The sequence below is a fragment of the Salvelinus sp. IW2-2015 genome, linkage group LG13 (assembly GCF_002910315.2).
Source record: "Salvelinus sp. IW2-2015 linkage group LG13, ASM291031v2, whole genome shotgun sequence".
Lineage (NCBI taxonomy): Eukaryota > Metazoa > Chordata > Actinopteri > Salmoniformes > Salmonidae > Salvelinus > Salvelinus sp. IW2-2015.
The window spans coordinates 13,364,866-13,381,461 of record NC_036853.1 but is presented as its reverse complement, the minus strand read 5'-3'; the positions used below and the strand labels follow the sequence as shown (position 1 = coordinate 13,381,461).

At 41.5% G+C, this 16,596-nt stretch overlaps 1 protein-coding gene across 1 annotated transcript in view; it reads left to right on the top strand.

The window, feature by feature from the left end:
• The first annotated feature begins 10,769 nt into the window (after positions 1-10,769).
• The window catches only part of LOC111971838 (metalloprotease TIKI2-like), a 50,413-nt gene continuing 44,586 nt past the window's right edge, over positions 10,770-16,596 (top strand). The window contains exons 1-2 of the mRNA XM_070446358.1: positions 10,770-11,297; positions 15,188-15,717. Of these exons, the coding sequence (XP_070302459.1) occupies positions 11,190-11,297; positions 15,188-15,717 (638 nt within the window). The 5' untranslated portion in view covers positions 10,770-11,189. The remainder of the gene's footprint in view (positions 11,298-15,187; positions 15,718-16,596) is intronic.

Below are 16,596 nucleotides of genomic sequence, written 5' to 3'. Positions count from 1 at the left end.
CCTTACCCAACACATACAGTATTAGAGTACACCTGGTGAGTCTTGTAGATACAGTGCAGTGCCAGTAGATGAGAGGCATACTGTATATATAAACATACACCACATACATCATATGCACACACACACACACACACACACACACACACACAACACACACACACACACACACACACACACACACACACACACAAACACCACACACACACACACACACACACACACACACACACACACACACACACACACACAACACACACACACACACACACACACACACACACAACACACACACACCAACACACACACACACACACACACACACGGCCAAAGAGACACAGTCACAACATCCAGCAGTACAAACATGGATCCTGGCAGGACAATAAATAAATAAAAATTAAAGGAGAGCGAGGTGTATTTTCTTTTCTTAGGGGTACAGTAGATTACAGTATAAACCTTGACACATGTTTGGGATCAGCTGAAGATGCAGAAAATTACTTCTACTCTTTTCCTGGAAGACCTCTCTGTTCTGTGCGTGTGTGTATGTTACAGTTCACTCATAAAGGCCTGGCTGTTTCATGTGTTTCTGCTCTGTTTGCTCTGAGGCGGCTTCCTGACAGGCCCCGTTGACAGTACTTCTGCTCTAAGTCAAGCAGGAGAACAAGTCAAGTGTGAGTGAGGAGAGGCTGTAGAGACGACCAGAGAGGCATGCAGTCTGGACAAGGAAGCAGGCTGACTACACACATGAGGAGGGGTTGGGGAGACTGGGCCAGGCTCAGCTTCACTGAGCAGACCTTTCCTCCTTTCCTCCACTTTTCGTTCTCTCCTACTTTCCTCCATCTTTTCTCCTCTCTTTCAGTCCATCAGTGGTTTTAGTTATGTCATTCGGGGGATTTACTACCATGACAAATGGACCAGGGTCCTCTGGGTTGTATGAGACAGACACAGAGTCTGTGCCACTCTGAGTCCCTCGCTTTGATCAAGGATCGGAAAACAAGACAAGAGAGGGATTTGGAAAAATAAAAGAGGGAAGACCATAAAAATAATGATGGAAAGGAAACAGAGAAGTCGCTCTGCATTACCGCAACAACATGACATACATAGACAAGGGCCTTTCAAATTAATTTACCTAGAAACTTCTTAGTCAATCTCTCTCCCACGGCCTCACACTCCATCCTTGCATTTCTCTGGACCTTATTAACCACTGAGGAGCGTTATCTGTGAAGCCTCCATACTGCGCTCGCTATCAGTCAAGGTGGCAGAGTTGAAAAGTTTGCCCTCTTCTGCCTGTATCTGGGTGGGTTGTGAGAGTTAGTTGGGTATAAGGTTACAGGCTGCATGTTGCTCCCAGCGCTGCAGTCCAGGAAGACCTGGCGGCATACAATGTCGGTCATGTTGGACAGGCAGCACTCAAGGATAGATGTCACCTCCTCCAACATCTTATAATGTAATGACAGACTGACTTGTCCAGACTATGAACTACTGAAAGCCTCAACTAGGAGGTGTTCAGCAACTGACAACAAAGAGTTGGCCTGGTCAAGGTTGACATACAGCTATGATTGATATAATTGATGGGTGTTAATTCAATAATAATGAACAACGAGTATTCAGAACAGACACACAACCACACAACGAATAAAGTCATATTCTGAACAATGTTATAAGGCACAGCCACAGTACCACCCCAGAGTCGGTGAGTCAGTCTGAGACGTTCTAGACAAATACTAAATAAACTGTGGATGAACGCAGGATAAACACGGTTAAGGTTTCACCCCTGATGAAAACACTAGCAGCCACACACCTTGCTGCGGCTCCAACACAGGACTTTCTTTGTTTCTCTGGGCAGAGCACTGGACTCATGGCTCCTGTCCCTGGTCAGCTAACACTACAGATAGAAGGAAAAGGTAGAGTACAAAAACAACACCGTACAACATGGGACGGCCAGCTATATCTGAGTTTCGTCTCCAAGAAACAAGCCCACATTTGAGCCCACAGAATCCATTTCTTTGATTAAGATAATATCCTTATTGGTTCATATGCTTACTGAATTCAACTTTGATCCATATTTTGTACAACAGTACAAAATACAAGCTGCTTGCAATTTAATCTTCTTCAAAATAACTAAATGAAATGGCAATCTTCAAAGTAAGTTCATGTCCAGATCTTTATTCAATACAGTCTAAAGAAAGACTGATCCTAAAACCAGCATGCAGTGGTGTCTTGGGACCAGTAGGACCCGGGTTGTTCTTGAATTATGATGGCATTTTGGCATGGCATTTGGAGAAAAACGTACTTCATGTTCCTATAAGAAAATCTATATTTAAATCTATTTGGGTACATCTCCCCATTCTAAATCAATATGCTAGCTTAATGACTTTTTTTTTTTTTTTTTTACCATTATAATAACATTGTGCTTCCAGTAGGTATGACCAATTTTAGGTACATTTTCTGATATGGAGGCCACAAATGCTCAAATCTAAGGTCATAAATCCTTTCAAAATAAGTTACTAAAGTGATACAGTATGATTAATCATTTTGCTTACAATGTTATCTCCCTTCATTTAAATTGACTAACACCCAGTGACACTTTGGATTGAGACACACCATATTACTGTATCAATGGTATCCTCAAATTTATGACATATTAAAAGGGTCTGATTAGCTAATAATTGTCCTTAATGTACTGTAGACCCCTCCCCGGATAACAGTTTGCCACTTTTGCATTTGTATTTGTATTATTAGGGATCCCCATTAGCTGCTGCCAAGGCCTCATTGCCTTCATCCGTAATGGGTCTGCGACAAAACGACCACCCCACATCACTGTCAAACGCTCCCTAAAACACTTCTGCGAGCAGGCCTTTCTAATCGACCTGGCCGGGGTATCCTGGAATGACATTGACCTCATCCCGTCAGTAGATGATGCCTGGCTATTCTTTAAAAGTGCCTTCCTCACCATCTTAAATAAGCATGCCCCATTCKAAYAAAWTMMAACTAGGAATAGATATAGTCCTTGGTTCACTCCAGACCTGTCTGCCCTTGACCAGCACAAAAACATCCTGTGGCGTTCTGCATTAGCATCGAATAGCCTCCGGGATATGCAACTTTTCAGGGAAGTTAGGAAACAATATACACAGTTAGTCAGGAAAGCCAAGGCTAGCTTTTTCAAACAGAAATTTGCATCCTGTAGTACTAACTCAAAAAGTTCTGGGACACTGTAAAGTCCATGGAGAATAAGAGCACCTCCTCCCAGCTGCCCACTGCTCTGAGGCTAGGAAACACTGTCACCACCGATAAATCCACTATAATTGAGAATTTCAATAAGCATTTCTCTACGGCTGGCCATGCTTTCCACCTGGCTACCCCTACCCCGGTCAACTGCCCGGCACCCTCCAGAGCAACCCGCCAAAGCCCCCACCATTTCTCCTTCACCCACCGTACATTCTCCGCTATGCAATCTGGTTTCAGAGCTGGTCATGGGTGCACCTCAACCATGCTCAAGGTCCTAAACGACATCACAACCGCCATCGATAAGAGACATTACTGTGCAGCCGTATTCATCGACCTGGCCAAGGCTTTCGACTCTGTCAATCACCACATTCTTATTGGCAGACTCGACAGCCTTGGTTTCTCAAATGATTGCCTCGCCTGGTTTACCAACTACTTCTCTGATAGAGTTCAGTGTGTCAAATTGGAGGGCCTGTTGTCCGGACCTCTGGCAGTCTCTATGGGGGGTGCCACAGGGTTCAATCCTCGGGCCGACTCTCTTCTCTGTATACATCAATAATGTTGCTCTTGCTGCTGGTGATTCTCTGATATACCTAAACGCAGACGACACCATTCTGTATACTTCTGACCCTTCTTTGGACACTGTGTTAAATAACCTCCAGACGAGCTTCAATGCCATACAACTCTCCTTCCGTGGCCTCCAACTGCTCTTAAAAACTAAATGCATGCTATTCAACCGATCACTGCCCGCACCTGCTCGCCCGTCCAGCATCACTACTCTGGACGGCTCTGACTTAGAATACGTGGACAACTACAAATACCTAGGTGTCTGGTTAGACTGTAAACTCTCCTTTCAGACTCACATTAAGCATCTCCAATCCAAAATTAAATCTAGAATCGGCTTCCTATATCGCAACAAAGCATCCTTCACTCATGCTGCCAAACATACCCTCATAAAACTGACCATCCTACCGATCCTCGACTTCGGTGATGTCATCTATAAAATAGCCTCCAACACTCTACTCAACAAACTGGATGCAGTCTATCACAGTGCCATCCGTTTTGTCACCAAAGCCCCATATACTACCCACCATTGCGGCCTATACGCTCTCGTTCATTGGCCCTCGCTTCATACTCGTCGCAAACCCACTGGCTACAGGTTATCTACAAGTCTCTGCTAGGTAAAGCCCCGCCTTATCTCAGCTCACTGGTCACCATAGCAGCACCCATTCGTAGCACGCGCTCCAGCAGGTATATCTCACTGGTCACCCTCAAAGCCAATTCCTCCTTTGGTTGTCTTTCCTTCCAGTTCTCTGCTGCCAATGACTGGAATGAACTGCAAAAATCTCTGAAGCTGGAGACTCATATCTCCCTCACTAATTTTAAGCACCAGCTGTCAGAGCAGCTCACAGATCACTGCACCTGTACATAGGTCATCTGTAAACAGCCCGTCTATCTACCTACCTCATCACCATACTGTATTTATTTATTTATCTTGCTCCTTTGCACCCCAGTATCTTTACTTGCACATTCATCTTCTACACATCTACCATTCCAGTGTTTATTGCTATATTGTAATTACTTCGCCACCATGGCCTATTTTATTGCCTTAACTCCCTTATCTTACCTCATTTGCACATGCTGTATATAGACTTTTTGTTTTCTTTTGTTCTACTGTATTATTGACTGTATGTTTTGTTTATTCCATGTGTAACTGTGTTGTTGTATGTGTCGAATTGCTATGCTTTATCTTGGCCAGGTCGCAGTTGCAAATGAGAACTTGTTCTCAACTAGCCTACCTGGTAAAAATAAAGGTGAAATAAAAAAAATAAAAATAAATCTCTCCTCCACTTTGAGCCATGAGAGATGGACATGCGTATCATTAATGTTAGCTCCCTGTGTACATTTAATGGCCCTGTCTAGCATTCAAAATAATACATATATATATCTCTACATCCCCATAACATGTCACTACACCTCTACAAATCACCAGAGGGACAAGCCATTTTGCTGGCCCCCAGTAATTTTTATAATGCTGACAAATATATGTTTTGCTGTTTAAAGGACTTACATGATTTCTTATAAAATAACAGATAAAATAAAAACAAATATTCTTTGTCATGTTTTTTTCATTTTAAAGTGTTTTAACATGGCGACAAAGTCAAAGGAAAGCATATACCACTGCAATTTAATAATTACCCACCCTGTATGACATCATAGTGCAGGGTGTTTGTGTGTTTCTCTATGAGCCCTGAAGCAGGGTCAGGGTTAGAAGGGATCCAGCTTTTGTCAAATTAACATCAGATTTGACTTTTCGTAGCAGGTTAGGAGAATTCAAGCAGCAGGTTAGGAACATTTACATAGCAGGTTAGGATAATTAGGTTAAGGTTATGAAAAGAGTTAGGGTTAGGGTTAGCTAAAACATTTAAACTTAATTTGACAAAAGCTGGATCCCTTCTAGCCATGACCTTGAAGCAGTGGTTTGGCAGGTTGGTTTCACAGTCACACCAACCAGGATAAGCTGTCTGATGGACTAGAATTGCAAATGTGAATGGATTGTTGACTGGCAACAATGCCATACTTGTTATTTCCATAATATTATGATATCCACAGCATCCTTTGTCTCGCTCTGAGCTCTACAGTCCTGTCACAATGGCTGCTGTAATCCTATATTCTCCTTCTCTGATTCTTTTAAAATTCAAATGCAGATAGATTTACTTATCAGCAGGAGAAACTCCAGTCATTCCCATCTCCTCCTCTCATGCCCTCTCAGGGGTACAGAGTATGGAGGGGAAGGCTAGCAGGGAGCTCCGAAAATACATCATACAATAACTCACATGGCCTTGAATCAATGGGAAGACACAATACATCATTGGATCAGAGAATGAGTGAGTATGCCAGCCAGTCAGTCCTTTGATGTCAGTGCTCAATGTGCTTCAGAAAACAAACCCAGGGGTCCATACATGTGCCCCGGTAAAGAGAATATTAATATGTGTGTGTCTGTGTGTGTGTGTGAGTGAGAGAGAGAGAGCAAGAGAGCATGCGAGGGAGAGAGAGATAGAGAGTAAGATAAACATTATTCATTTTCCACAACGAGGAGAGAACAGATTCCAAGCAGCAAAACAACCGCTGACTGTCACCCCTATCCCTCTATCTCTCTCTCCAATCTCTTCTGTCCTCTCACTCCTTCTGATCTCTGAGAGATAGCTGCGGCCATTACTGCATGTGTTTACATGCCAGGGGTGACCCTGCAGCAGAAAAAACACACACACAACCCCTGAGCATCCTGATGTACAGTAGTTAACCTCCTCCTCTTGACTATGTTGTCCAAAACACTGTTTCAGTCTCGCTGTGCTCCACAAACACAGAACCAGTCATAGGGACAGGAAGAACACAGACATTGAACACAGATCTAGCGGTAGATAGGATAACAGTCGGTTTCTATACAGTCCTGTATCACTCCTCCCTATCATCCATCACTGCCTGAAAACCATTATATACAGTACACTACCTTTCACTACATTAGCCTTTTAAAATGATAACCTTGGATTAGCTAACACAACGTGCCATTGGAACACAGGAGTGATGGTTGCTGATAATGGGCCTCTGTACGCCTATGTAGATATTCCATAAAAAATCTGCCGTTTCCAGCTACAATTGTCATTTACAACATTAAAAATGTCTACACTGTATTTTTGATCAATTTGATGTTATTTGAATGGATATAAAAATGTGCTTTTCTTTCAAAAACAAGGACATTTCTATGTGACCCCAAACTTTTTAACGGCAGTGTATGATGGAGGGTTCCTCTGGATCAACTGACCTCCCATATGACACCTCCCCTCCCCCACTTCCCCACAACAAAGCCCTTTGCCCCCCCGCTACACCAGGACATCCAGAAAGCGAAACCACAATAAATAAAAAATTATCAGCGACTCAGAGTCAATATTATTCAAAGTCCACAAAGCAGGAAGTTATTGCAGCAGGCTGAACATAGAGAGAAGAGGGGGGACATCTTGTACTGAAAATGTATGAACTCACTACTATAATTCACTCTGGATATTAGCATCTGTTAAATTACAAAAATGTAAATATAGTGTGATGGTATCACCTCACTTCTATATCCTGCCACTAGGGGTCCCTCTTCACATGATGAACACCAACATACACTGTAAAACAGTTACAATGGACATGAAAGTGTCCTATTTTATATGGTGGGGCTGTAACTCTCTCATGACTCACCAATTCAAAAGAGAGGCGCGGGCAGATAGAGAGACTGAGAGCTAATACCTCAGCTTTGTGGCCATGGCCTTCTGCAGAACACCAGGCCGGCTGTCAAGAAGCCACAAGGACATGTGTACACAAGACCTGTGGGCCAGCAGGCAATACCTGGATACATTACCAGGACCTGTGTTAGTGCTCTCTTTCTCTTTGTCCATCATACTCATGCACATCCTTTTTGTTATAGAAATATATCATGCTGCAGTAAGTGATCAATGTCAGAAAATTGACATTGAAAGTGTATATCACCAATAAAAGGTCCAGTTACGGATTTATTGTATAAGTTTCCAAACTACAAAGATATCTTATGAGTGGAATGGAAACAATATGCACATGCACAGAATAAGAGTTCAGTCTCACTTACTTTCTCTCTCTATGCCCGCTGCCACTCTGTGCTCTCTCCTTCACCTTCTCTCCCTCCCTCTCTCTGTGCCTGTGTCTTACTAACATGTCCCCAGACATCTATTTTCAGCAGTGAGCGCTTTCTGTGGTTTTCAAACATAACATTCACTTTTAAGTATTTTCTTATGCTGCCTGTATCTGGTCTATATATGCTGTAAGTCCACCTGGTCCCTGTCCAGGAATCTCCTGCATGCAGCCGCTCGTAAGCCTTCTCTAACCAGCCAAGGATGTCAACCAGCCTCATTCAAAGAGAAGCCTTTCACAATGTCTGGTTAAAGCAGGTAACTGGGTCTGCATTACAACATAATATTGGGACAAATTCACGTATAATGTACAGTATGTGTACTAAAGTAGTAAAAAGTTTAGTATTTGGTCCCATTTTGACTTTGGTGGAGGCATTTGCTTTTTGTTTTGGTTGTGTTTCAGATAATTTTGTGCCCAATAGAAATGAATGTTTAAAAATATACTGTGTCATTTTGGAGTAACTTTTATTGTAAATAAGAATAGAATATGTTTGTAAACACTTCTACATTCATGTGGATGCTACCATGATTACGGTAAATCCTGAATAAATCTTGAATAATGATGAGTGAGAAAGTTACAGGCATAAATATCATACCCCCCCAAAAAATGCTAACTCCTCCTGTTATTGAAATGGTGAGAGGATAGAATGTCTTGTGTGTTTTTTTGGGGGGGGGGGTATGATATTTATGCCTGAATCATTATTCACGATTCATTCAGGACTATCTGTAGTCATGGTAGAATCCACACGAATGTAGAAGTGTTTAGAAACTTATTCTACTCGTATTTACAATAAAGGTGACTCCAAAATGACACAATACATTATTTACCATTCATTTCTATTGGGCACAAAATAACCTGAACCCCATCCAAACAAACAGCAAATGCATCCATCAAGTTTGTAGAGTCACAAACATATTTTTTTTTGGACAAAATAAAATGATTTTAGGGCGTAAAAGAGTCACAAACCTGATCTAATCACAGTGGCGGAAAAAGTACCCAATTGTCATACTTGAGTAAAAGTAAAGATACCTCAATAGAAAATTACTCAAGTAAAAGTCACCCAGTAAAATACTACTTGAGTAAAAGTCTAATAGTATTTGGTTTTAAATATACTTAAGTATCAAAAGTAAATGTAATTGCTCAAATATACTTAATTATCATAATTTTTTATTCCTTATATTAAGCAAACCAGAAGGCACCATTTGAATTTTTTTTTGGTATGGATAGCCAGGGGCCCACTCCAACACTTAGACATCAATTACAAATTAAGCATGTGTGTTTAGTGAGTCCGCCAGATCAGAGGCAGTAGGGATGACCAGGGATGTTCTCTTGATACAGTAAGTGCATGAATTGGACCATTTTCTTGTCCTGCTAAGCATTCAAAATGTAACGAGCACTTTTGGGTGTCAGGGAAAATGTATGGAGTAAAACGTTTATTATTTTCATTCGGGATGTAATGAAGTTAAAGTAAAAGTCGTGAAAAATATAAATAGTAATTTACAGATACCCCCAAAAATGACTTAAGTAGTACTTTAAAGTATTTTTACTTAGGTACTTTACACCACTGTGTAATCATTGCGTGCTAGGAACTTGGGACCAAATACTCCACTTTGACTACTTTCATACACATATGAATTTGTCCCAACACTTTTGGTACTAGGGACTATGTACAAAGGTGCTGCAATTTCTAGATGGTTCACCTGATATGGATGAAAATACCCTCAAATTAAAGCTGACAGTCTGCACATTAATAACCTCATAGTCATTGTATCATTTCAAATCCAAAGTGCTGGAGTACAGAGCCAAAACGAAACTAAAATTGTCACTGTCCCAATACTTTTGGAGCCCACTGTATATATACAACGTACATGCAATGATTCACGAAATTAGGTACTTTGAAAATGTTTTCATACCAATACTGTCGGGTAAACAGAACCATAAATCAAACCCATAGTATACTGATGTGGGACCAGTTCTTAGATGAAACAATCACGAGTCCACAATGTGAACATAGAAGGAGATGAAAGACATTTAACCAACAACCCCAGAACAAACAGAGCATTTGTTACATGTGTAGGCTCCAGTTGTAGCACTATGAGGACAGTCAAAGTCAAACACAGACCAGGCGTCCAGAGACAAGTGGAGAATGGAGAGGAGACAGGAGAGAGAGTTAAAACAAGACAGAGGACAAAGAATGGCTTGTCCAGGGCCTGTCTGCCATCAGTCCAGAGGGTAGGCCCGGGGGGCACTTGTTTGAGGGGCTCTCATGATAAATAGCCCACTACCTGATTCTGTCACAATGTCTGCCACTTGGAGAATAACACGGGTCATGGCAGAGTTTTGACACTGTGGCCTGAAGAGAGGGACAACTAGGCCTCTCAACATGGCCATTCATCTGAACCATTCAGAATTATACAAGATGACTATATCTTAAGAGGGCTATTATAGAATAAATAAATAAAACACTCTTCACAGTTGTCTTTACTGAGATGTTTATTTGTAGGCATTAATCAATCATGATTAGGACACTGGGTCTAAGGACCCATATTCAAGTTTTGCACAAAAAGTGTCAAACAATCAATGACAGTGATAAATGTGAACCAAATGAAAAGGAAACAGATGACAACATGTTAATATAACTTATTTAGACTTTTTAATTATTCCTCGCATGAAAGGCTCCAGACTGGCAACATTGTGCCTGCCACCTGCCCTCCAGTGGTTGGGCATAGCATTTTTTAAAATTCGTGCCGGGTTTTACGCACTGGAAATACAGATGACAGTTTTATACAACTCAATCTCCCATATCATCTCTTCTCACTCACACGCAAACCTGTGCTCTCCCTATCCCCCCAGAACCTTCGCTGCCCTCTTAAAATAAGCAGTGGGGGGAAAATATTCAAAGCGTTCCACCTCCTCTCAAACAGCCAGGCACACACACACACTTCTAGAGCTCACTGTGAAAACTTTCCCCTGCAACTGCTGAATAGGTTAGTGCCTGCGACAGGACAGCGCCGAGTGAGAAGAGACAGTGAAAGCGGAACGCATAGCCGGTTACGAGCTGCCTGGGGTTCGGGAATGGCGGAGAGTCGGAATGGTCCATGCCCTCCTTCCGAACCGCACATGTGAACCGAACCCCGTCTCCTCCGGGTCGATTTTGTTACGTATTAGGAGGCAAAGGACAGTAAAGAGCGAGAAAGAGACGAGGGGAGGATTGAAGTATCTAAGACAGCCTGTCGACACCACTCTCCTCTCATCTCGAGATGGTCTGCGCGCCAGGACTTCGATGGTTCCTACTTACCGCTCTCTTGCACGCTGTTGCACCCCTGGACATCCGCGAGAGACCAAGGCAATGTGACCCACCGAAGTCGGTGAGTTGTGCCCGGTCGTTACAGCTACATGGTCTTTACCTGTTTCAGTAATGTCTTAATTAAGGCAATGTCAAACATAAAGATGTCCTTGAATGGATAAATGGATAGCCTTCTAGCGAAATAGTTTAAGTTAATTGCAAATGTCGGCCTATGTGTCTAGCCTAGCATATAACTGCCCCAATAGGCTATAGCAAATGATAAGACAAAATAAAAGGCTGTCCTATTTCTGAGTAAAATCAATGCACTTTGCTTAGACAGTGTTCCTGAATGAGTTGTTTCTATGTGCAACGGTAGGCCTACAGCAAAAACAAAGGTGAGATATTGTGTTGTTATTGGGTTTTGAGTAAAAACCAAATTAACAATAACAACTGCGTTTTATTGTCATGGAAATATTAACATGCTATAATAACTACTTACACGTGTAACAAGAACAATAATTATGTTCATAGCAACTTTATTAGGCTACCCTATTATATTTTATTATAGCACATGTATTATTATTATTAGTAGTAGTAGTAGTAGGTTATTAATATGATTATTATTAGGTTATTATTACGTCATCATATTTTATTAGGATCATCCATTATTTCAAAGATTCCTAGAATTGAAAGATTTTCCAATCAGCAAAGTTGCTTCCAATGGCACTTGACATATTCCGGAGTTTCCTCACAGAAATATGGGCTTGAAAATATGGAAGCAGTTGCCAAGCGAAATATCGTCCGCCAACCCTATGCCTGTTTATGTGGCAAAAGAACGTGGGGAACACCCACCGTTGACCCACCGTTGATTTAACATTTATATGTAAAAGTTTCAGTGACTTTTCAAAACGGATCAAGTTTCAATGAAACACGACCTATTAAAACAGCTATCGGCCATATTTGCAATATTATGGAATGGGCTCAATAGCCAAAGGGAGTCAGCCCATTCGAATTCAATTAATTTCAGTGTTCTCTTATCTGGCCGGGGCCGTGTTGCACTCGCTCTCGTCTGTCTTTCTCGCAGTGTGAATTTATCATCAGCACAAGAGATGAATCAGAGGGAACTTAATTAGAATCATGACTGGACACAGTGCGTGCCGCACGCGCACATCGCTGGCTTGGGTATGCTACAATTTCCCAGATAGAAATGCAATAAATCTGAACTGAAATTACATGACCTCAGCACGAACGTTAATAACATATAATTTTAACATGATGTTATCTATTAATAAAATACAAATGTTATAATACATTATTGAAAATATTTATCAGGGATGACTTGACAGCATTGCAACAACATAGTCCACAAAATTATTTTATTTGTAGTATTGTTAATCTGTTTCATCATCTGTGATAATGGCATTGTTGTCAGATATTAACTGTAGAAGTCCCCCCCCTTAAGTGTGATTTCTAATACGCCAGTACAAAGCTCTCTATTTTGTGTCAAAAGTAATTAATTGGCCAATAAAATGGAGGTGCTCACGTCAGTGCTCCAGCGCGAGAACTAATAGAAAACACCGCGCAAGGAAAGGAGAGGGCCTTTTCTCATCAACGTCTGTATGGACTTCAACTGTCCTTATTCGATCGGACAGAAGTCTCCGTGAACTTGACGAACATTCTTAGACAAATTAATGATTAACAAATTATATGTAGGCTACACAGTTGTCAAAATAGAATCAAAGTATGATGGTTAGAGAGCGGTGGATTTATTTTGTGTACTTAGTCTATGTGAATGTCCAATGTGGAAATCATTTCCAAATAAATGTTTTATTCACAGGTCTGAGATGATGTGTAAACATTTCAGTAAAAGACAATGCTCAATACAAAGATTGTGTGAGAAAATAATTCTAATTTAATTTATGAAAATAACAAACCCTTGCAATAGTAATAATATTTCCAAAGATGTAATGCCTTTTGGCAGGGTTTTGAAATCCTTTAAAAATAATTTTCTAATATGACAAATGTACACGGGCAGCATGACAATAAAATTGCTATTTCAACTGGGGAAATGTTAATTGAAATACAGTAGGAGCATGTGAGGTTAATAACATTATATGCACTACTAAGCCTACCAAATGCTTCTATTTAATTTCTTCCTCTCCCATAGACCAGGCTTTCCATTTGGTTTAATAACACTGAAGGGGAGTTCTCTTTGGTCCAATGTCAGTGTACTATACTGTTAACTCCAATGTCAGTGTACTATACTATTAACTCCAATGTCAGTGTACTATACTGTTAACTCCAATGTCAGTGTACTATACGATTAACTCCAATGTCAGGTACTATACTATTATTAACTCCAATGTCAGTGTACTTACATTATAATCATGTTATTAACTCCAATGTCCAGTGTACTATTACTGTTAACTCCAATGTCAGTGTTACTATACTGTTTAACTCCAATGTCAGTGTACTATACTTTAACTCCAATGTCAGTGTACTATACTGTTAACTCCAATGTCAGTGTACTATACTTGTTAACTCCAATGTCAGTGTACTATACTGTTAAACTCCAAGCATGTTGTACTATACTGTTAACTCCAATGTCAGTGTACTATACTGTTAACTCCAATGTCAGTGTACTATACTATTAACTCCAATGTCAGTGTACTATACTGTTAACTACCAATTCAGTGTACTTATACTGTTAACTCCAGAATGTCAGTGTACTATACTGTTAACTTCCAATGTCAGTGTACTTACTGTTAACTCCAATGTCAGTGTACTATTACTGTTAAACTCCAATGTCAGTGTACATACTGTTAACTCCAAATGCAAGTCTACTATACATTGTTAACTCCAATGTCAGTTGTACTATACTGTTTAACTCCATGTCAGTGTACCTATTATACTGTTAACATCCATGTCAGTGTACTATCTGTAAACTCCAATGTCAGTGTACTATACTGTTAACTCCAATGTCAGTGTACTATACTGTTAACTCCAATGTCAGTGTACTATACTATTAACTCCAATGAAAATAGATACATTTGAACAGAAGCAAGCATTTCACAAAACAATAGTTTGTCCATAGTTAGAGTTTGTTGTGCAATGCATACATCTATCTAAGAGCTACTTTGATAGCCACTTTGATCATTTCATAGTTATGTTGCTTGTTTACATTTTTCCTCATTCCCGTTATAACAGCATCTCAGTGATTTGTTTTGCAGAGCTATGGTCTATGAGTGTTTTTGGAAACAGGGCTTAATTGACCCCTATGAAATCCCTGGAATGTTAATGAACTGGAAGTAATAGACACATGCACAGTCCTTCTTCCATTTGATCAGAATTGTATAGTGTTTAGTAAACCAGATACATTAGCCACGTCTGACCACATTTTAATCAAAGGCCTATGTGTGTGCATTTTGATGTTTGTATAGGCTATCTGTTCCAATGAATTTTGCAACAACAAAAATATTCCTCAATGAAAGAATATACCAGATAGGTGGATTGCATCAGTTTCATATGGTTCATTATGTTTATACTGCTGTAACAACCGTTGAAAAGCTTTCCAGTTCCACAGAGGCATTGGCAGCACAGCTATGCACCTCGGCAATACACTGGGGTCTGTTTACACGGAGAAAGCTTCACTATAAACTCGCTGCCTCAGAACAGCAGACAGACAGAGAGCAGCATAGTACAGCACAGTGGAAGCTAGTTAACATGGTTTCATTGTGCCCCTGTCTTTATCTGGAGATGACATTTCATCAGATTCTATTGCATTGACCTGTATCTCAGCCAGATGTACTTAAAAGGCTGTTTTGAATCTCTTAATCACAAAATTTAGTTTCAAATGTACTATTGTAGATAGCCTTAACTCAGAAGGTTATGTTACTGTATTCCTAATGCTGATAGTCATAATATCTCCCTCTTCTCGCCCTCCTCCCCCTCAACCCCCCTCCACCCCCATAGCAAAGTGACATGAACTCATTCCTCTGGACAGTGAAGCACCCAGCTCCCTACCCTCCATCCTATCTTTTCGGGACCATCCATGTTCCCTACACCCGTGTATGGGACTTTATCCCAGACGTCTCCAAACGGGCCTTCCAGACCAGCACCAACGTATTCTTCGAGTTGGACCTGACTGACCCCCTGACGATCTCCAAGCTGACCAGCTGCCAGCTGCTGCCCCACGGGGAGAACCTGCAGACCCTGCTGCCCCGGGACCTATATCGCCGCCTCAAACGCCACCTGGACTACGTTAAGCACATGATGCCCTACTGGATGACGGCGGACCAGCGGGGCCGGGGGCTGTACGCTGACTACCTCTTCAACGCCATCGCAGGGAACTGGGAGAGGAAGAGGCCTGTCTGGGTGATGCTGATGGTTAACTCTCTGACGGAGTCAGACGTGAGGTCGCGGGGGACTCCCGTACTGGACCTGTTCCTGGCCCAGGAGGCCGACCGCATGGGGAAGAGGACACTCGATATTCTGTTACACATGTGTGTGTGTGTGTGTGTTGTGTGTGTGTGTTGTGTGTGTGTGTGTGTGTGTGTGTGTGGTGTGTGTGTGTGTGTGTGTGTGTGTGTGTGTGTGTGTGTGTGTGTGTGTGTGTGTGTGTGTGTGTGTGTGTGTGGTGTGTGTGCATGCGTGTGTGTGTGTGTGGTGTGTGTGTGTGCGTGTGTTGTGTCGCTCTCTGAGGACAGAGAGCACACGGATGAGAAGAAATGACAGGGGAACATCCTCCCAGTCCTAGCTCATCAAAGACATACCTGGACCTCCCAGAGTTTGGAAAAATACACTCGAGTTGACCTCTGGCCTAACCCTTCCTGGGCATCATTTATTTAAGACTCCATGTTGCCAATGCTCTAAAGCCCTTCCAAGGAGAATGTAAAACAAGGATACTCCCTATGTTTATGTCTCAAGTAATTAGGCTATTTCTGTCCATCTTTCAGTGTTAAGTTAGAGAGCATACTAGCAGTGGTAGTATCATGAGGACAGACAGGAGTCAGCCAGGAAAAAGTGGAGCTACGCCTCACACTCCCACTTTCACTAACTTATCACTTTACATCTGTCATCCTGACACCTTGTCAGCTGATTCAGCTCTCATGTCTGTTTGTTTTGTAAGGCTCAGGAACATTTATAACTTTAAAACATCTATAAGTTTGAAAATACCATTTCTAATACTAATTTGTCTCCTCCCATTGTATTACATTTCCACATTCCTCCAAGACTATGTCTACTTACCTAATCCCAAATCCCCGCCCCCAGCGCCCAACAAATGAATCAGCAATCACATTCCACTACAATGATATGTCCAACCCACCGCCTCCATGTAGTCCATCTCTTACTGGGAATTGAGTCGCGTTGAGGGGGTGACC